The following is a 22319-nucleotide window of genomic DNA, read 5'->3' as shown; positions in this document are numbered from 1 at the left end:
ATTTCTCACAGGCACGAGTAGGTGCTCAGTAATCTTTGTCAAACCGTAAGGAAGAAAAACGACAATCAAAGCTACACGAAAAGGTTGAGTTCTGGGGGCTGGAGGGACGTGGTCAGGCCTGGATATCAGTTTCAGGACCTGCCCGAAGCGCGGCTCCTGTTTTCTGTCGCCGTGGACACTGGGCTGGAAGACCTGACTGGAGCCCCAGTTCCAACAGGCACCACCAGGTGGCGTTAGACCCCTGCTGCAGTCAGGCCCTCTCCCCGGCCAACCTGTGCTCAGTCCAGAGGCTCCGCCAATCAGCGGAGGCGCAAGGCTGGTCCAGGGGCCCGTCTCCCCGTCTCCCCAGGGACACAGAAGTACCAGTTGCCAAGAGAAGGCTGCCCGCCCCCGCCCCCTCCAGTAAGCCAGGACCATCTTTACCTTTCCAGGCTGCAGGGGGCGTTTAACGGGGCTCTGGTTGCTTCCTTGATGGGGCCGTCTTCTTTATCCTCCTCAGTGTCATCCTTTACCCACTGATGGTTGGGGAAGAATTCCTTGCACTTCCCGTTGTGTGGCTCAAGGACTCGCTTGGGGGGCCGGGGAGGTGGGGGGACGTGCTCAGGTGGGGGCTCCAGATCCTCGTGGGAGAGCTCTTTCCATTGCTCCTTGAAAAAGCAGCAAGAGGAAGATTTCACGGTTGGTGATTTGTCAGGAAATCGGCCCCCTTTCAAGTGAGGAGAGGTGAAGGCTAGGTGAGGGGCCTTTCAGCTTCTCGGGTCTCCAGCCGTGTCCTTGGAAGATGAGATCTTTGGAAAATAAGGTCTAACTTCCCTATTAATGCTCTCTGGGTGAGCACTTCAAAGAAACTGGAACGTGGTGACAATTCCCATAACTTTCTAGCTAAACAGACTTAAACATGAAGTCTAGCTCTTTCCCCTGACACATGACATTATTTCAACTTTGACAGTGAACAGCCTCCTTCTTTAGAGGCAAAAGTTTAAAACCAACACACTCGGATTAAAGCAAAAGGAATGCTGACCTGCACCGAAGAGTCTCCCATGATGAACTTGGCGCCCTCGATCACAGCCAGGTAGGAGAAGCGGAGCTGGTCTGCTGTCTGGATCAGCCCCATCCGAAATTTCCGCATTTCTAACAGAACTTTCTTGATATCAACAGAAGAAGGGTCTTTCCTTTTGTCCATCTGAAAGCCAGAAAGGAGACACAGCTGAGCGAGGTCTGGGTGTCAGGGGCAACATGACTGTACACGTCCTAGGGGAGCGTGAGGAAGAGTGTGAGGGAAGGGGATTCTCTGGCTTTAAGAGCACTCCTCCAAATGAAGCTGTTTACGGTAAAGCTCCCTTGATGGGAGGGAAGCTGCTAGAAAGTCAAGACCAAAGCAGGCTGACTGCAGACAGTGATAGAGGGCCGCGGCCAGGCCAGCCTGGCGGTCACTGCATGCTCCCTCTGCTTCCTGCGGTCTCGAGGGATGTCTTACCAGCAAGAGGCAGGTGTCAGCCAGGCAGAAGGTGCCTGACCTGCCGATGCCGGCGCTGCAGTGAACCACAATGGGGCCGTGTTCACGGCTGAGCGAGCCCGACTCTCGGACTTTGAAGAGAAAGTTCAGAAACGAGGCGGGCGATTCGGGGACTCCGAAGTCAGGCCACGTGGTATAGTGAAAATGTAAGATCTCTCGGGTTTCTCGAGACTGAAAGAGAAATACACATGTGATGACTCTCAAAGAATCACCTGTCTGAGAACCACTGACTTCAAGTAAGTGCGAAGTGCCTTTCGACCCGCCTGCCTCCATGAGGAGCTTTCGTTCCCAGATTCTCTCCTCGGGACCGCAGACTCAGCGGACAAGGCCCGAGCCCCAGGCAAGCGCCAGGCTGCTCCTGCTTCAGCTGCAACACTTTCGCCCCCAGGAGCCCTCATCTCGACTCCCCTCTCCCTTCTGCTGTCTTCAAGGTCACAACTGACTTCTCTCCGTAAGTTAAGTGGTGCTGCACCACCGCCCACAGCAGTCTTGTCATCAGCGCCTCGGGGTTTCACATCAAAGAGTGGAAATGTAACCACACGTGAGGGGCACCAGCTCTGGGGAACCCGGGGCTTTACAAGATGATCTGGACGTCTCAGAGGACTGTCATTTTACAGAAAAAGGTTACTGACTCGGTCCCCAAAGACTGGAGGCTGCACGTGTGGTTCAGTCCCTCAGCGAGGAGGGGTGCCGCTAAGACCAGCTGGCCCAGCCCCCAGTGAGCGTCTGCACTCCCGCGCTGGGCGCCTGGGCTCCCGGAGCTCTCGCATGCCACCCCACTAGCCCCGTTACTCCCATGTTCCAGATCAGAAGCCTGAGGCTTGGCAGGCACCGCTCTACTAGCAGGGGGGCAGGAGTTTCAACCTGAGTTGCCTGACTCCAGACCCCGCGTTCACAGCCTGCTGCAGGGACCCTGAAGGTGGACCCTGACGCTTGCCCCCGAGTGTGTCTCCTCGCGGCCCTATCAGCTCCCAGGGGAACTGTGAGGACGGCCTCTGGGGCTGATTCCAGCTCTGCTCCTCTGAGACTCCACTCCCAGGGTGGACAGCGGGCTGCCAGGGGCGACGGTCAAACCGTGGTTCTCACTGAAGAGAGCCCTCAAACCAAGTGCCCACAATCATGGTAGCCAGTCACGAGGTAAGTAAGGCCTGAGACAGGAACCCCACCAGCAGTGCGGAGCCAAGGGCCACGCTGGCACCCAGGTCACCTGCAGAGCAGGTGATGGGGAAACACTGGGCCGGAGACCTGGTGGCCGACAGCGCCTCTCCCCTCATTTGGCGAATGTCCACCACCGTGCCTCCTGGGTGCCAGGTGCCACGAGGGACGACTCGGCCCTGCCCTCCCAGAGCTCACGCCTCTGGTACAACCACCCTCCCTGACCAGACGGTGACAAAAATGTGGGAAAGGACCCACAACAAACAGCAAGGACCTGACACCCGCAGAGAACACACACGGGCACCCTGAACCAGCCATGACTCATGCTGGTATCTTCCTGCAGAACTGGAACCAATCTGTTGGTCACATCAGGATAACTTTGAAAACCACACAGGCAGCTCCACGCCTTCCTTCCTAGAAAACGACCTCCTTATATACTTTAATGGTTTAAAAGAGAAACGTGTCTTTTTTTTGGGGGGGTGGTAAGAAAAGCACTTAAAAAGATTTTTAAAAAATGGAATAAGAAAGCAGGCCAAAAGCAAGTTCCTTCTTTAAATTCTTGAAAAGGTGTGGGTCATCTCTGTTTACGCTTTCCCTCATGCCTGCCCACCTCTTTCTCAAGGAATTCATTTCAGACCTATGCGCGAACAGATCCACAAGGCTCAGAACAGATTTTTTTAAAAAAACCACATTCTGTTAGAGCAAACAGATCTCCCCCCAAACCTCTCTGCTCTGCCGCCCAGACAGCGTAAGTCTCTTCTGCTTGGGCGAATTCCATTCTCTTCAACGAGCGAAGAAATTTTCTCGAGTTTACCAGAAGTCCGTCATTCGTAATGCCAGGCTCGCAAGTGCTCAAAAGCATTAAAAAAAACAGTCTACCACATAATCCTCCAGGCACATTCCAACCCTCGGCCAAGATTACTCCTGAAAAACGCCCGTCTCAGCCCCTTCCCCGGGCCCGCACGCTCAGCAGGGCGGGGCCGCCGCGCGGTTTCCACCTCGCCTCCGCTCCCAGGCACCTGCGCCGAGCTCTCCATCTCACTCCCACTCTGAACCCACCCCAGGAGTCACTGCGACTACAGAGCAGAAGTCGAAAGTTAAGCTGCGAATGAAGACAAGACCGGAGCAGACCCTGCCCGTCGGCCCGCCCGCCCGCGGCCCTGGGGGTCCGCGCTCCTTCGGCCCCGCAGGAGCCCGCGAGCCCCTCACGCGAGCCCCTCACGGCGCGCTCTGGGCCTGCGCTGCTCACACCGCACACGAACCGCTGCGGGAAGCCTTCCAAAAGCCCGGGCTGGGGGTAGACTGACAGGCGGAAAGATACGGTACCCTCGGCTCAGGACCGATAGTTTGAGGTGGGCCGTGGGACTGCACAAGGCCAGGGTGCCCACGTCTGAGGGAGCCCCCTGGAGCTCCCCTCTGCGGTCTCCGTCACCGGCGGGGGTCTCCAGTGGGGGTTGGGGTGCAGGCAAGCTCTGAGAGCTTCCCCGTGAAAGGGTCCTCAGCAGGGTTGCATCCAGCAGTGCCGAGAGGTGGTCCAAGGCCATCATTTAATAAGAGCCAGCCCCTGGTGTTATAAACTCTCCCAAACTGGGCCTTTCTTCCCTCACTGCAAACTAGCGACTGTGGATGAGAGACCCGCGTGCCCCGCTGGTGTTAACTCCCAGGCTATCACGTTAGACCCCCTGCAGCTGGTCTGAGGTAAGACCCTACCCTTCCCCCTAAGAACTGGTGTTAGCTGGGGCTGAGAGAGTTCTGTGGAAAGGGAGGTACTAAGACTTTGCTCCCCAGACACTGCTGGTCACCTGGCAGGTAAGCAGGCAGGCGCTGCTCACCATGGTGTGAAAACCACATCTTGCTCCGAGCTCAGAAAACCACTGGTGCTAAGGTAAATCATGACTGAAACAACACCTCAAGGAGACATCACCAACGGGCCCGCCCCAAGCACTCAGGTGTGGGTTGTACTCACCATGAGGTTTTCCAATTCCAGCTGTCGTACTGTGTAATAGGACTTAATGTCTTCCGAGATCAATGTCAATTTCAAATTTGTGTCTTCAAAGACCATTTCTCTCTCTTCTTTCTGTGGCCAGTACTGTGCACATTTTAACTAGGACAGAAAATAGCGCCTAGTTATTGTGAGCAATGGACTGTCTTCCTATGGAGGTGTGGAATACTGTCCAAGAGCTTTATGATAACCTCCAAACCAAGGGTTTTCTGACCTTGGATGCTGACATCAGTGTAACCTGCCCGCCTCCTGGGGAGATGGGGAGGGGCGTGTGAAGACCTAGGCCAGGGCGAAGCGGGCAGACAGGACGTGCACTCTGCGCCCAGCCGTGCCGGTTATCCGCAGACAGGCTCCATGCGTCACATCCCCTTCCTGTCACCCACAAGAGGAGCCAGCCTGCACACAAGGTTCAGTCTCCCAGGAATGACTTCATGTAGCCATTTCAAAGATTATCAAGAACCTGATTGGTGCCCTCGGCACAATGCCGACTCCTTACCTTGGGGACGATAACAAGACTAGACTGTGAAAAACTTGAGGGGTTGTGCATGCTAATTTGGAGTGGGCTGCCATGCCCTCCTCCAGAGGATCTTCCTGACCAGGGATGGAACCCACACCTCCTGAGGCTCCTGCACTGCAGGCGGATTCCTTACTGCTGAGCCACCAGGGAGCCCCTTGAAGGCTTTAGTCAAATGGAAACCAGGATCTAGAAGGCTTGAGAGGGGTCCTCCAAGGCTGGGGATCACCTCCTGCCCCATCCCACCCTTTTATTCTGGTCTGGTTCAGTTCAGAAAAGTCCTTTAGATGTTCAATTAAAAATCCTAGGAACTATGTGATAGTCTTGATTTAAATGTAGCTCATTAACATTTTCCTTAAAGCAAGCAAGCTCCCAAAGACTTGGTTTCATTTAGAGGTCAAGAAAGTAAATTCGGGTCAAATTCAGTGGCAACGCTTTGTGTGAGCCAAGTTTCTACACCAGACATTTCTGGCTGCTGATGACTATTCTGGACAAAACCGGCAGGTAGACAGGGAGAAGCTGCCGGGTCCATAAGCCAGAAGAACTGCCATCCCCAGACAGGGGCCCTCGGAGGCAGTGTGACTTCCATCAAATGAAGTATCAGTGCGTGTCAACAGCTCTTTGGGAAACAGCACAAGTTCAAGACACTTAGAATTCAACACGCACTGACTCAGGAGAAAGGAGGCTCTTGAAGAGGCTGAAGACAGAACAACAAATGCCCACTGATCCTGCTTTAATGAAAACCAAAGCCACAGAAAAAAGGGGGGGAAACAAATTAAGAAACACCACATTGTGAAGCCACCAAAGCATCCAACTTTGTGGTCCCCAAACAGAAGGCCGGTAAGGTTTTCTGAAGAGCCTAGACATGGACGTTTTGGACGGATTCACCCATGTCATCTCCCTGCACCGATGTGCATGCGTGCATGCTAAGTAGCTTCAGTCATGTCTGACTCTGACACCCTATGGACCGTAGCCCGCCAGGCTCCTCTGTCCATGGGGTTCTCCAGGCAAGAATACTGGAGTGGGCTGCCATGCCCTCCTCCAGGGATCTTCCCGACCCAGGGATCAAACTTGCGCCTCATAAGTCTCCTGCACTGGCAGATGGGTTCTTTATAACTAGCGCCACCTGGGAAGCCCAGCTGCCAAAATGAACCCCTGGAACAGAGCCCAACTATCAGCATCAAAGTGATCCTGCCACTCAGGACACAGAACCATTGATGGCATCGCACAATCATGACTGCATGCTCAGCCACAGTGGGTGAGGCAGGTGAGAGCAAGACTTTTTCAGTTCAGTTCAGTTCAGTCGCTCAGTCATGTCCGACTCTTTGCGACCCCATGAATCGCAGCACGCCAGGCCTCCCTGTCCATCACCAACTCCCGGAGTTCACTCAGAGTCACGTCGATTGAGTCAGTGATGCCATCCAGCCATCTCATCCTCTGTCATCCCCTTCTCCTCCTGCCCCCAATCCCTCCCAGCATCAGTCTTTTCCAATGAGTCAACTCTTCGTATGAGGTGGCCAAAGTACTGGAGTTTCAGCTTCAGCATCATTCCTTCCGAAGAAATCCCAGGGCTGATCTCCTTCAGAATGGACTGGTTGGACCTCTTTGCAGTCCAAGGGACTCTCAAGAGTCTTCTCCAACACCACAGTTCAAAAGCATCAATTCTTCGGCGCTCAGCCTTCTTCACATCCATACATGACTACTTAGAGGATGTTTAAAGGAGGCATTTATTCCTACACTTCGAATAATCAGATCTGTGTAATGCCTTGAGACACCAGAAACAAAGAAACCACCTTGGTAGGCCCAGAGCCACGAGTGCTGGAGCGGGCACCCAAGGCAGTAAGCAGACAGAGAGTGAAGCCAAGAAGCAGAAACGCAGAACGGCCAGTTGCTCTCAGAGAGAGAAAAGTCCAATGCTTTCATGTCTCATGGGCAGGAGAGGCAAGTCTTTTAAATCTCATCTCCACACAGCAAGCACCCACTTTGAAAAGTGAATATAAAGCCTCACAAATCTCTTTTATCTGGATAAAGACCAAGACTCTGAAACTTTATCGCTGAGGAATTTTGGCACACTCTGAGTGTCAATCAACCAATACTTATTTAAAAATAGGAGTTCTTCAAAGAACTCTTAGGCATCTCCAGCAACATGCCACAGTCTGCTCTGTCATTTCCTGTAGAAGTTTTTTGCTGTAAACACATAAAATAAAACAGAACAGAAGAGAAGCAGCACAAGACCACTACTCCTGTGATCCTATAAGTGGATCCACAGTGACCGGAAGAGGAGATTATCTTGTTGGAAAGCAGCCCTTCACTGAGCTAAGCTGGGGGCATGTCTCGAGGCGGCCAGGCCAGTGCTGGCACCTGTTAGAGGCGCTGTCACCAGCAGGAAGGCAGTGTGAGTGTTCTCGGGTTCTTCTCAAACAGCTAGGGCATGCTGAGAAAAATCCACAGAAGGCATCTGAGGTGACCCACTGATGGGTGATCTGGCTGAAAGAGGGATGAACACGGAGAACTAAAAGTGGAATGTGAGACAGACAGACAAAGCCTGAAGCACCCGCGATATACAACTCAGGGTCCTGAGGCTGAAAGCCCTTGAAATCAAACAGCATCTCTAGTAGGGACTTCAGGAGAGAGATCCGGGTGACGCTTCTGGGTGAACATGGCCTGGCTTACTCCCCCTGCCTAGACAACTTGCATTCCCAGCCCCTGCACACATATGCACGCCAGCTTATCATGTCTAAATGCAATTTCTACATGGAATGAATGAGAACTTTAGCCACTTGGACGAACTTGGTCTAACACACACAATCATTTTTTGCACAAGTCTTCCAGGAAGTGTATCGGGTCCCCAAAGGGTAACGGGTAGTTCTGCCAAAACATACGAGGGGGACCACTGGACACTATTTGGTGACAGAAACCAGAAAACAAATATGCATTACATGGAGATGCTCTGCCAGCTGGTTTTTAACCACAGGCTGTAGTGGAGAAATTATAATTAGATTAGTTGAGCAAACAAGACACTGCAATTTCTTATAATTTCCCCCGGTCAGCTCTGATGGGGGTGATAACTGAGAATGTTGATGCAGAATTTAAAATGTTTATCCCAAGGAAGGTTTAAGAACCATAAACCACACACTGCTTTCCATGTCAATTTGCATGCCCAAGTGACCTAGGTAAAAAGAAGAGCTAGAGAGGAAGACAGGGACTACGCCACATTACCACAGTAAACTACATATAATACAGTTTTAAACGGTCAGCACAGCAGTCCAAGGGGAAAGGACATCACAGTGGGTCTGTGGTCTGTTTATGCTCAGCTTCGGGTGGGAGACCACCGAGGGCAGGGCCTGCTGCGGAGCATGCCACTTGAGTACCTGGATGCCCTTCCTGGTGTCCTCTGACCACAGCAGCTGGAGCAAACCATGTGCAAACAGTGAAGAGGTTTCACCTGAACTTTCAGTGACAAACAAACAAAAGGCAAATGCTACCTTCTCTGATGAGTTTTGAGTCAGTCAGTCTTGATTTAAAATTCTCAACCCTCCACACCACGACAGAGTGAGTCACAACTGCAAGCAAGTCTGCCTCCCCAGGGACACCGGACAGTGTCTGGGGACGCCTTTAAAGGCTTCGGCTGCCGGCAGGGCGCTCCCAGCAGCTGGTGGGTGGAGACCATGATACCCCAAGGCACAGGCCGGGCCTCCCCGGCCCTGGCTGAGAGCAACACGGCCAGAGAGGCAGCAACACTGGGGCTGGGAGAGCCCGGTGCTCCCCTGTGCTCAGCACCTGCGCCGGCCACCCCGGTTCGCTTTCCCTTGCGGAGCACCTGTGTGGCAGGAACCTGATGTTTTGTTTCTTTATTCAAAGTTGCTGACAAGAAAGGTGGTGGATAAGGGCTTACTTCACGTTTGCAAATTTGTGTTTTACTAATCAAGCCACTGCAGAGAAAATTAAAAAACCACTTTCACTAAGACATTTTTTTCTCAGACAAAACGCACTGTTGTAGCAGTTGAATATAGGTAAGTGCTTTATCTGTTTCTGTAGAGCAAATGAATCCTCTCTTCTGAGAAAAGGAGGCAGAGGCAAAGAGACGATTTTAAACATTAACTGTCGTAAGAGGGCCGTTTGCTGTCGGAGAGAGGGATGAGTCTGTGCGGCGGATGCGTTACCCATTCAGGTTTTCACTGCTCAAGTTTCCTTTGACACATTACTGCTTCACACTTGTACTTTCCCCCTGAGGGCCATGATGGTCCTTTCTCTGGAGGTGGGCTTCTCTGGAGCATTCACGTCCTTCTGGAAGCTGGGACAGTGGCGTCCCTGCTGAGCCCGAGCACGGTGCCAGCGCCGGCCCAGCCCCCCCTTCCCGTTGGCCTCCATGCTCCTTGGCTCTCTTCCCCTGGGGCCTCCATGTCGGAGGCTGCGGAGCCTCGAGCGGCTGGCAGTGGGCATTGGGGAGAGGGCAGGAGCCCGGGAGGAGGACGTGACACCTACTGTGCCCTCAGACGTGAGGGGAGGTCAGCACAGCCACGCGGGCCTGAGGGTAGCCACGTGCACCTGGAGGGGGCGAGTGCGATTTAGGTCATTAGTCCAGAGAAGGGGCGAGAGACTTAAAAAAAAAAATTTTTTTTTAATAAAGTAAGTCTGCTCTGGCTAGAGTAGGTGATGAAGGGAGAGAGCGGGGCCCAGGCCACCGAGGGCCCAGCTGTACCCGGTCCAGCGTATGTCCTGGGAGGCGCGCAAGCCCCAGAAAGGTTTCAGCTGGCAAGAGGTGTGGGAGACCTGGTTTAGAAAGATCGCTCTGGATGTAGGGGCAGAAGAGACAGAGGAGAGGCAGGCGGTGGCCTCAACAAACAGGTTCACGTTGCAAAGTCCTCAGAAGTGAGGCCCACACTCCGGAAGGGAAGCACAAGCAGACACTGTCCCTGTGAGAAAAGCAGCCAGGGAGACCCCAGGGGCCCAGCGCCTGCGGACCTGACAGGACCGGCTCTGCGTCCAGCCGCTCCCACCGCTGGGCTGTGCAAAGGGGCACTTTACCAGAGAGGGCAGGCACGGTCAAGGCACAGCAGGAACTTGCTTTCCAAAGTGAAGCTCTGCTCGCACCGCTGCACGAAGCCAGCAGAGCAGCCCCAGAAGCACAGGGGAGAGGAAACCGGGGCTCACGCTCCAGGCGCTGGGCAGGCCGGCCGACAGGGTGCGGTGGAGACCAGGGCAAGGGCTGCTCAACCTTTCTCTCCTTTAAACTCACCTGTTTATCTGACTTAGTTACAATAAGCATGTAATTACATACTGCTTCTTTGGATTTTTCTAACAGAAATCTAAAGCAACCTGAGGAAATGAACAGACAAACGTCGCCCTAATGGACTGGCACCCGCGCGGACAGTGGCATGAAGCGTGGGTAGCTCCGACTCACCGATCCTTTCTCCATCACTCTGTTGAGCATGACGACGCCCCTGCTCTTCTGCTCCCACACCATCTCCCAGAAGTGACCGCAGGTGTTGGGTAAAGGGCCCTGCAAACACAATTCACAGTGTGTGCATCTTACGTACAAACCCGTCCTGGCGCGAGCTCGCTGTCAGTGCTGAGTGGACAACAGCGCCCTCAGGTAGCGTGGAAGCCGTGGCTGAGGCCAGGACCTGCCTCTCCCTGCCTAGCGGTCAGTAACCACAGTTCTATTTTCTACCATGTAGCGAAAGGTCACTTCCGTATCTCAGAGCTGGTTCAGAGCCGAATGACAGAGGAGAGAAAACACTGATTCTGCTTTCTGGTTTGGGCTGGCTGGAGCAAGGGCGCCAGAGATCTCTGCGTCAGGGTGGCTGGGATAGCGAACAACACTGCTGGCTGCAGATGAGTGGTGGAGGGGAAGGGCCCCACCCGCACACCCTCGGACAAGCCACCTGCCTCCCTTCCCGCAGCTCCTCCGCCCAGCCTCTAATCGTCAGAGCACATGTTCACAGGGCTGGGAAGATGGTCACAGACTGACTACACCTTTCTGCAGGACCCGGAACACAGTAAATACCCTACAAAGTGTAAGCTATCATTATTACTACTATTATTGGCCAATCCGACCATAGACTCCCCTCACCCTTGGAGCACGGGACCTAAGAGATGAGGGCACACAGACAGCCGGGGTGGGCAAGGGCCGTGGTGCCACTGGCCCCAAACATCACTCCAGTCCAGAACGGGTCCGAGGGACTGAAGTCATGGAAGATCTGAAAGGACACACACCAAACAGCCAATACTTGAAGGTGGGCGTGAAGGCCAGTATCTGTGACATTACTCTCTACAGGTTTAAAAAGTGAGGCGAGAGCCTTGCATTATTTGCTTAATGAACGACACTGAAAAAATGGGCACAGTGTTCTTGGTTTTGTGGCATGGAAATGGTTTCAGTCCCACTGTCCAGCGGTTCAACTTTGGGGCCAGGCTGCTTGAACCCCTTACGTGAAACTCAGGGCAGAGGGAGACCATGTCAGCAAGCAGCTGGATACATCTGGGGTGCGATCTGATGGACAGACGGAACTTCAGATGTGCCAAGCAACTGCGAGGGTGTGGGGGTGGAGAGGACAGCGGGGTAAAAGTTTTCACGGTGATTTCCTAATTCCCGTTTGACTTTATATACCCTATCTTTGCTTTGGGCTTGCTGACCCCAGACCAAGTTGAACGGCTGAAATCAGGAAGTAAGAAACTTGACCACTTCTAAAAGAGAAGTTCCCAAGAAGCCACTTTGCCACAACCTCTTCCCACCAGCTTGCCACCAAGGTCTCCCTGCCCCTCACCCCAACCCCAGAGGGCTGGGAGGACCACGGCTGAGGGCCTGGGGACTGATGTTCCGTACAATGCCTGGGGGGGTGTCGGGCCGACTCTGGTCATGTGTGGAGAGGAACCCGGATAGAACAAAAGGACAGTCAAGAAGGGCCCCCAGGAAAAGGCTCCAAAGCAGACTTTGGTCACTGTGCTGCCTAGCTTCACTGTCATTTTAGCCTCCAAATACTAGACAGGGTTGTGATGTTCACAGTCACCCTAGGACCCAACCTAATACAAGACTGAGAAACTGACATGGAAAGAGAAAAGAGGAAATGAGGATTTAGAGAGAGAGAGAGCGAGCGATTTAGACTGTGTATATCAATGTACCAGTAAGAGATGATGACTTGAGAAAATCGGTTAAGAAAGACCCCTTCACCCTCTTCCCCAGACTCCCGTGGTCTTTGGGTCATATACCAGTGTTTCACAAAAGGCCAATTATGAAACCACTGTTGTGATTTCTTTTTCCATAAAGATGCCAAAAGCCAAGGGGAGTTTCAAGTCATTCTGCATGCTTCTCCATATAACCTAACACACCCCTCCACCGCCAAAGAATGAGGACCACGCAGAGGAATTCTGAAAGGCCATCTGGGTAAAGATTTCTGGTCTATTACTAACCCTCTTACGTGTCCATAACCAGCTCTGATGCCCTGAGGCAAATACTTAGGGACTCAACACAGGTACCGTCTTCTCTAGCTACTGCCTCTGTCAACAAACCAGACAACCCTGGCACTTTACTGCTGTTGTCTACAAATCCAGCAATAACATACTTCCCAGAAAAGATTCATGTCATGACTAGACTGAATCTCTGAAGGAAGACTTTTCCCTCCCATGTTGCTTTTTTGGGTTAGAAACCTGGTCTTCTAAAAGATGTGGAAGACTTTATGTGAGGCGTGGATAACGGCACTGTCAAACTCTTTGGCTGACATCAAGAGAGGCAAAACCCACTAGAGAAAAATTCAGACTCTGTTTACCTGGGTGAGAATGTAACTCCTTTGGGCTTCTTCCATTTTTATCAAACTAGCATTGATATAGTCGTTATCTTCTTGATGAAGTTTAATCCGACTGTGATCAACTGAAAGGCAAACCAGAATGCAAGGTTAATCCAGGGGGACTTAAGTGCTTGCACAAGCGATGTGCCCTATGGGGAAAGCAGAGAAGGCGAGTGAGGTGCTCAGGGTGTTCACACTGGCTGAGTCCAAACTGTTCTGAGATTAAATTAGTGTCTCCAATAATGGGAACAACAAGTACTTTCAGAAGGTTTTTGAAAGTATCTGAAACTTAATACAAAATAGCAACAGAAACAAATTACACTAAAACACAGATTAATTCTTGTTTGGGAAATCTGTTTTTAGGCTTTATCGTCTTATAATATTTATTACTGTCCTCACACCTCAGAAGACGGGGGGGGGGGAGGGGGGGAGGGGATGTCAAGGAATCTGTTCTCTGAGGCCTAAAACATACTTTAATGAGTAAAAAATGCAATGGCTTTGATCTTTAAAAGGGAACAAAATGCACCAATATTCCACCCAGTCCCCAGAGTTCAAGTTGGTACAATGAACCAAGTTGTTCATTTACGATCGCGTCTCAGGCTCACCTGTGCCTAATGCTTCCAAGATTAAATGGCTGAAGTATACAACAGTGTGAAAATTCATACCTTGAATTCCTTGATACAAGGTTGTCTTTAAAAAAGCTCAAGTATAACATAAGTGTCACGATCAAAGACACTTAAAGAGAGTTTAACAGGAAAACATAGACTCTGAATCCAAAACACAACACTAAAAATATATTAAAAGTAACTTTCAGAATAGTTTTTAGAAATACACTTGCATTTGAAAGGTCTACCCCAGGTTACTAAAAAAGCACAGCCACTTCTTCTTCTCTTTACCACATTGTCACAAAAGCCCTATTTTCCTGAAGGCAACTTTCCTTATCTTGCCAGGCCCATTAACAAGAGCAGGTGGGTGTTTTTATTTCTGGTACAAACAAGGGACAGTAAACTCAGCTGACAGCCCATAAACAGTTCTCCCCTTGCCCAGAGAGAAAGGAAAACTTAATGCGGATAAGCAGTTAGCGGCTTTCTACTTGAAAGCGTTCCAAAGAGATGTTTTAGTAGATTAGCCATTGTTTGGAATAATATTTCTCATCACAGAGGGTTAGTACACACTGAAATACTCAGGTGATACTGAAATGGGCCATGGACATAAGCGGCCTCACAGCACTGGGTGGTGACCTCGGGCAGAAACTTATCTTCTGAGTGCTGAGTGTTTCACCTGCCAAACGGAAGATACCAGGATCACCTTCTACCTTGAAACATTCTTCCCATTTCCTTCATAACTTTAAAAGCAAATTACCTTCTCTAGTGAAGAGTGGAGGTAGGGGAGAAAAATGCAAGGAGTTAAGACTGGTTAAAACCAACCTAGATAGCATATTGAAAAGCAGAGACATTATTTTGCCAACAAAGGTTGGTCTAGTCAAGGCTATGGTTTTTCCGGTGGTCACGTATGGATGTGAGAGTCAGACTGTGAAGAAAGCTGAGCGCCGAAGAATTGATGCTTTTGAACTGTGGTGTTGGAGAAGACTCTTGAGAGTCCCTTGGACTCTCAAGGAGTCCAAGGAGATCTAACCAGTCCATTCTGAAGGAGATCAGCCCTGGGATTTCTTTGGAAGGAATGATGCTAAAGCTGAAACTCTAGTACTTTGGCCACCTCATGTGAAGAGTTGACTCATTCGAAAAGACCCTGATGCTGGGAGGGACTGGGGGCAGGAGGAGAAGGGGACGACAGAGGATGAGATGGCTGGATGGCATCACGGACTCGATGGACGCAAGTGTGAGTGAACTCCAGGAGTTGGTGATGGACGGGGAGGCCTGGCGTGCTGCAATTCATGGGGTCGCAAAGAGTTGGACACGACTGAGCGACTGAACTGAACTGAAAAAGTTTGGGAATTGTATCCCTGGAAGAATATTTCAAATGCTGTTTTTTTTCTCTGTAAAGCTGGTTTACAAACTTAGATGAATACTGATCGAAAACACAGAAAAGAAATATGAAAGATAATATTGTTGCTAATTCAGAGCGAGTACAGCAAAGGCTCCAGACCAAGGGCTCGGTGGGCACGAGTGTGCGGTGTGAACTGCGGTGGTGACTCCAGTGCAGGGTAGCTGGCCAGGGCCTCATGGCAGAATTCCCTGAGAAGAGGCCATCAGTATTATTCTTAAATGACATCTATGTGAAGCCATAGCCTGGAAGTGCTAAATCAAGAGAATCAGGCACTGGGGCAAAATCCTGTGTCACCTGACCCAGCCGCGTGGCACTTCAGCTCCTGGCCGGATCAGCCACAGCCGACACTGAGAGTGAGACTTGGGGCTAAGCACTGATGTGTCCTGACTTCCGTCTGCGTCCAGTCCTGAGATCCCTGTGACTCCGGTGTGACTGAAGATCAGAGGAGAGGGCAACCCGCCTGAGGCCATGCAGCTCAGAGGGGCAGAGCGCCGCGGCAGCCGTCGGAGGTAGACTGCTTAGCGCCAGCCCAGGTCTGATTCACTCCCCAGCCTACAGCCTGGGGCACCGCACCATCTGGCAGGAGGCACTGCCACTCTCCTGTGGAGGGCACCAGGAGCCGCCCCTGCAGCGGGCTTCGGTGGGCCCGGCCTGCTCGGGGGCCTGGCGGCATCGTCACGTCCCCAGCAGAGGGCATTGCTGTGGAGCTGCCGCAGCCACGGACCTCACTGCTGGGCGACGCCACGTGGAGGCGAGTCCCAAGGCTCTCCGTGACCTAGAGGAGGCGGTGAAGTTCCCGTCCTTCCCTCCTCTCTAGTTTTTCTCACTTTACACAGATTCTAACACAGTTATTCACTTTCGAGGGATCAACGGACTGAAAGCCAATTACTCAGAAGGCAGAGGAGGCTGCCAGCAGGCACACTGAGAGCTAAGGGCAGCGAAGAGCCAGAAAAACAGTGATGGTGGAGGGGGTGACCTGGGGGGAGGTGAGGTCAGCGAGCAGAGCCGACTGTGTCTCTAGCTGAGGCGGTGGGTGAGTGCCTCACCCACCCCCACCTGTGCCAATGCAGGGCATCACTACCGGTCAGTACAATGCTTCAGGCCCAACAATACCAAGTCACCCAGAAGGGGTTATATTACACCTGCCATTACACACACTCAGCTGGTAGGAAAATGATTCATCATTAAAATAGTCAAAGCTAAGAAAAGTGCTTTGAACTTCGCTGAATTTTCTAGAAACTGAAACCTTATCCCTCCTCCATGGGTGGAAAAATGAACCATTACTATAAGCCTCTAATACCTTCATCATAGGAAACAATCAAGTCAAAAACCTTGACTGCTATTGATTTATTACCAAACCCCAGGGCTAAAGGAGTCTGAGAGGCCCGCAGCCTCGGAGGAGCCGGCTGGATGGGAGCAGGTGACTGTGGTGTGAATACTTACAGGGACTGACGTCTCTGTACCTGTTTCGGTTTTTGTTCTTAGGAAGCTTGGCCACTCTGCATGGGAAGTCACTGGCTTCATGTCGGATATCCTACAAAATAAGAGATAAAGAGTTCTCTCTTGAAATCTCTGGCACCAGGAACCCAGCTGACTGCGTGCGGGCCATGTGCCAAGCACTGAGGAAGACGTGGCACAGAAACAAACAGCAAAGGGGGCCGGGGAGGGCGGGAAAGGCAAGGTGTTAATTCAGAGGCACGTCCAAGGCCATGGGAGGGAGACAGAAGCATATCCGCGTGCTGCGGGTGGGAGAAGGCGGTGTGGGGCTAGGAGCTGAAACGACATGGAAGAGGGCGACGGGAACGGGGCGCAGTACTCAGAGCACCCAGCACAGCAGAGGCACGGGGCTGAGTGGGCTGGTGGAGGAACGACAGGGCTGGAGTACACAGGTGGGTAGAGATCAGACCTTGGAGAGCCTTCTGTGTCAGGCCTGGGAATTCCATCTGCAACCTCTTGTAAAGCTACAGTTTATCAAGAGCAGATAAAAGGCCCTCTTCTGCCAAGCAACTATCCAAACACTTTCCCGAATGTGTGTGTGTGTGCACGCGCACGCACACACGCAGTCAATCATGTCCAACTCTTTGCAGCCCCATGAACTGTAGCCTGCCAGGCTCCTCTGTCCATGGAATTTTCCAGGCAAAAATACTGGAGTGGGTTGCCATTTCCTACTTCAGTGGATCTTTCCGACCCAGGGATCAACCCTGCATCTCTTGAGTCTCCTGCATTGGCAGGTGGATTCTTTACCAGCAGCACTACCTGGGAAGCCCCAGATGCTTTCCTAGAGGATGGTAAACAAATCCCATTAAATCAAACCGTCAGAAAGTGCAAGCAAGTTAAATAAGTAGGGTGACAATATACAGCCTTGACAGAAGGCTGCAGCGTGTGTCCCGCTAGACAGACCACACACACCGCATTTTGCTCTCCTACATCAACAGCACTATGACTCCGTTTGGAGACCTTTTCCTCTATGTCTGCATCTCACTAGTACTTTCACTAGTACTATGAAAAGACAAGCGCGCACAACAGTGTGTGTACACTCAATGCCACTGAACTGTTCACCTAAAAATGGCTATGATGGTAAATTCATGTTATGTATGTTTTACCAGAACTTTGAAAAAAAAAGGACAAGGCTGCAGTGAGAGAACAGGAGAGCAGACAACAGCAGCACAGCTTTGGAAGCTGGCAATCAGACTGATGAGCAGCTGGCAGGTGGGAGGAGGCTCAGTCACAAGCCGCGGTTGGGAGAGCAGAGCGCCGGCCTGGTTTCCACCACAGAACCCTCCAGGAGGGCAGGAAGCCTGCTTCTGGAATGAGGGGTGGGACTCACCGCAGGGTGGGGCGGGGCTGGGCGAGGGGAGCTGCATCTCCGCCCCCACCTCCCCCTTCCTGCTGCTGGGTGCCTGCTGCCTCACACCTCTGCTGAAATCTGGAGATTTACTTTCTGGAAAATGTGAATCAGGGGGCAGAGCACTGTTCAGGTGATATGAGCAAACAAGAAGAAAGACCAAAAGGTACCATCACGAGGGTATGCAAATAACAGCCCACTTGCACCCAGAGGCCTCAAGGCAGACGTGTGCTGCCCAGCCTCGGGCGCCTGCTGGGAGCCTGCAGTAGACCCCGGAAGCCCCCCGTCTTCATCACGCACAGACCACCGATTAAGAGATGTCAGAGGAAGGAACACCGCTAGTATGAAAGAGATCTAAAGGAAAAATAAAACAGGGGAAAAACAAGCCCCTTGGAGTAAATAGAGTGCAGAGAAACCAAAGCTTAAAAATATATTTATCATTAATATACTCAGAAAGATAAGATCCATACATTCATGGATTAAGAACAGGATGTTGGATAAAAATGTCTCTTGGAACTTGAAAACAAGATGGCAGAAATGATCAGCTTAACTGAAGAGTCAGAAGATAAAGGTAGAAGAAACTCTGCCTTTCCAGAAGGCAAAGCCTAAATAAATAATGGAAAATTAAGCAGAATAAAATACAAGGAAAGAAAACATTAAAAAATAGTTCAAGGAAATCTACCAGAGACATCAAGTGCTCAGCAAAACGATAAAAACAGACCCACACTAGAGCACAGTAATGTGTAGGTCAAGGATCTTGCCAACAAAGAGAAGATTCTGTAAGTTTCCAGGAAGAAAAAATAGTTCACTTTCAAAAGGTAAGGGGATCTGAATGGCTTCAGATTTTGCAAGAACACTGAAAGCTGAATGGCAACAGAGCAAAATTCTGAAGAAAAATGATGTCCAACCTAGAATTCTATACACAGCCCCAATAATCGTCAGGCAAGAAGGAACGAGAGACACGGCTCAGATCTGCAGGGCCTCAGAGACCCCAGCACCTCTGCTCCCCTTCTCAGCATCCACTGGAGTTTCCACCTGAGCGAAGGAAAAAGCCAAGGAAGAAAGAGATGTAAGCTACCCAGGGGAAAAACAAACGAACAAAAAACGATCCACCACAAGAGCAAAGGCACAGGAAATATCCACGCGGGCTGCGGCGGGGGAAGCCCCAGGATGATAGCTACACACCAGCCCCAGGAGGTGAGCAGCCAGACTGGACCAGAGTGACTCAAGCGATGGACATGCCAACAGCATGCCTCTGTCCACTATACCCTCCGTGACTGAGCAAGACCACCAAAGGGAAACGAGAATACCTGCAGTCCAGAAAACAGGGACGCCAACTGAGAAGCAAAGCAAAGCTCGGTGCCGTGTGGCAGTGTTCAGAGCAAGCGACCCAGACAGAGGGACGGAGGTGCCCAGGAAGGATGCCTCCTCCAAGACCAGGGCTGCAGCTGCGGAGTCACCTGAACCTGCTCTGTCTAATACAGTAGCCATAAGCCACCCGAGATGTGGCGAGTCTGAAAAGAGATGCTGTGCAAGTGTAAAACACACATTGGGTTTCGATAACTTGGTACTAAGAAAAGAAGGTAAAATATCTCAAATACTTGAAACATTGACTACTGGTTGAAATGACACCGTGAACATGTTGGATTAAGCCAACTATATTATTACTCTCATCTGCTTCCTTTTACCTCTCTTGCTGCATGCTAAGTCATTTCAGTCGTGTCTGACTCTTTGCGACCCCATGGACTGTAGCTCGCCAGGCTCCTCTGCCCACGGGATTCTCCAGGCAAGAATACTGGAGTGGGTTGCCATGCCCAGAATTACATACATGGCTGGTACTGTGTTTCTATTGGATAGTGCTAACGGAGCTCAACATTCAGAAAATGAAGATCACGGCATCCGGTCCCATCACTTCATGGGAAATAGATGGGGAAACAGTGGAAATAGTGTCAGACTTTATTTTTTGGGGCTCCAGAATCACTGCAGATGGTGACTGCAGCCATGAAATTAAAAGACGCTTACTCCTTGGAAGAAAAGTTATGACCAACCTAGACAGCATATTCAAAAAGTAGAGACATTACTTCGCCAACAAAGGTCCGTCTAGTCAAGGGTATGGTTTTTCCAGTGGTCACGTACGGATTTGAGAGTTGGACTGTAAAGAAGGCTGAACGCCGAAGAATTGCTTTTGAACTGTGGTGTTGAAGACTCTTGAGAGTCCCTTAGACTGCAAGAAGATCCAACCAGTCCATTCTAAAGGAGATCAACCTGGGGATTTCTTTGGAAGGAATGATGCTAAAGCTGAAACTCCAGTACTTTGGCCACCTCATGTGAAGAGTTGACTCATTGGAAAAGACTCTGATGCTGGGAGGGATTGGGGGCAGGAGGAGAAGGGGACGACAGAGGATGAGATGGCAGGATGGCATCCCTGACTCGATGGCTGTGAGTCTGAGTGAACTTCGGGAGTTGGTGATGGACAGGGAGGCCTGGCGTGCTGCGATTCATGGGGTTGCAAAGGGTCGCAAAGAGTCAGACTGAGCAACTGAACTGAACTGAACTGAGCTTGTGGAAAATTGTTGTGAGAGGTTCTCAGAAGGTATGAGAAGAGTTAACAACAGGTAGGGGCTTCCCTGGTGACTCAGGCAGAAAGGAAACTATGCAAATGAAGAAAAGGCAACCACTGACTCCAAGAGAACCTATCAGAAAGGAGAGCAGGGCAGCACAGCACTGCCTGTGAAGCTGGGCCAGGCAGACAAGCCAGGCAGACAAGCCAGGCAGACAAGCACCACATGCTGGGGGAGGGGAAGCAAGAGGGACAGCAGAAGGGACGGCTGTGCAAGAAAGCGCCATCCTGTATCTCCCTGAAGATCTAAACTCACAAATCAAACGACAAACATTACCCTTAAAAACTGGAAACAAATGCAAGCTCGAAGCAGGCTCAAAGAGTTCAAAAGTCATTCATAAAGAGAAAGACCGGGAATGGGGAGATTTCCAGTGGGCAGCAAATAACTGGATTATAAGACCACGGTGGTAGTATTTAACTTCTTAAACCATGTGTACATTTAACTTGGATTTAAAGAGAAAGTCCACATTCTGCTATTCTGCTATTTAAAAGAGAAACCTACAAAATGGCAAGGCTTTTGACTCATATGAGCAAGATAGATAGCAACTGAAAAGTAAGAGAATATATTATAAACCCACTTGAGATTAAACAAATTAGTCTAGTAGTAAATGTATCCATCACATCTTTTATGGATGAGATTAAGCTTTTGGGGAAATGCTACACAGCACAGAAAAATGACTTGGGGGGGGGGGCGGAAATCTCATTTTTAAACTTCTTACTCTAGTTGTTATTTGGAAGTGTTCACCAATAGGTACAAATTTGCCTTATGACATGAAACAATCTTGCTCAGTCCAGCTGGTGTGACTGAAAGAAGATGGAAGAAACAGTTGATATGAATAAACCACTGAAAAAATATTCATTCTAAGGAAATAAGGGCCAAAACAACAACAGTGTGCGACTGATTTTATGCAGCTGAAGGATTTAGTAACCTGTACTTTTTTGGTTGAAGAGAACACACCGAAACAGCTAATAAAAATATTGGGAAAATAGAAGCTATTCACACAATAGCTTTGAAAGAAGAGTCTAAAATTAAGGTAGACTCAAACAGTCAAATGCACAGATCTTAAATATGTAGTTCAGTCAGTTTTTCTAACCAATTTCTTTTTGTTTCCTGATTTATTTTTTCCCCAAATGTCATACTTTTCCTTTTGTACTGGGGTATAGCCGATTAACAATGTTGTGTGACAGTTTCAGGTGAACAGAGAAGGGACGCAGCCACACACAGACTTGTATCCATTCTCCACAAAACCCCCCTCCCATCCAGGCTGCCACATAACGTTAAGCAGTTCCGTGTGCTATACAATCGGTCCCTGTTGTCTAATCAATTTTGAGGTATAATTTACAAATAATAAAACAAACCCGGTTTAAGTGTTTCTCTATTTCAGAACTGCACATGAGAAATACATGCAGGCTTTAAATATGAGTTTACATTTCACTCAGTAAAATAAAATGCCAGGATTATAGTATTAATATTGAGGAGTGATAAAAGCACCTATAAAATTAAAAGTTAACTACCAATAGTGGTTTAGAAAAAAGCAGATCAACAACTGTACCACGAAACGTGACAGAACTACTGCAAAACAAGATTTCTGCCTTCTAAAGGGCACCAAAGGTGAGCCGGCTTTCCAACAGCTGAAGGAAAGCAGACCAACGGCCAAGTTTAAGGGGACTGCCATCGCAGCATACGGTGTCCCTAGATCTGTTACTGCTCTGACCAAAGATTAAAGAATTCACTGAAGTGTGCAAAACATCCACACAGAGAAAATAAAATAGAATAAAGGTCTTAAGGCTGATGATGAGAAGATGGCTGTTGGGTAAATTTAGGAGCCACGCCAAGAAGGAAATAGTAAACTTGCCATGAAACATATTCTCAGAA

General features: G+C 50.3%; 1 protein-coding gene across 2 annotated transcripts in view; it reads right to left on the bottom strand.

The window, feature by feature from the left end:
* Positions 1 to 22319, bottom strand: part of PTPN1 (protein tyrosine phosphatase, non-receptor type 1) — a 64599-nt gene that overhangs the window by 4714 nt on the left and 37566 nt on the right. For both annotated transcript variants that reach the window (XM_018058021.1, XM_018058022.1), the window contains exons 2-8: positions 16422 to 16512; positions 12954 to 13054; positions 10592 to 10690; positions 4638 to 4775; positions 1478 to 1687; positions 1022 to 1183; positions 424 to 647 (exon numbers count right to left, since the gene is read on the bottom strand). In XM_018058021.1, coding sequence (XP_017913510.1) covers positions 424 to 647; positions 1022 to 1183; positions 1478 to 1687; positions 4638 to 4775; positions 10592 to 10690; positions 12954 to 13054; positions 16422 to 16512 — 1025 coding nt within the window. The remainder of the gene's footprint in view (positions 1 to 423; positions 648 to 1021; positions 1184 to 1477; positions 1688 to 4637; positions 4776 to 10591; positions 10691 to 12953; positions 13055 to 16421; positions 16513 to 22319) is intronic.

The sequence above is a fragment of the Capra hircus genome, chromosome 13 (assembly GCF_001704415.2).
Source record: "Capra hircus breed San Clemente chromosome 13, ASM170441v1, whole genome shotgun sequence".
Classification (NCBI taxonomy): domain Eukaryota; kingdom Metazoa; phylum Chordata; class Mammalia; order Artiodactyla; family Bovidae; genus Capra; species Capra hircus.
Note: the sequence above shows the minus strand (reverse complement) of the source record. Positions and strands in the feature narration are given on the sequence as shown.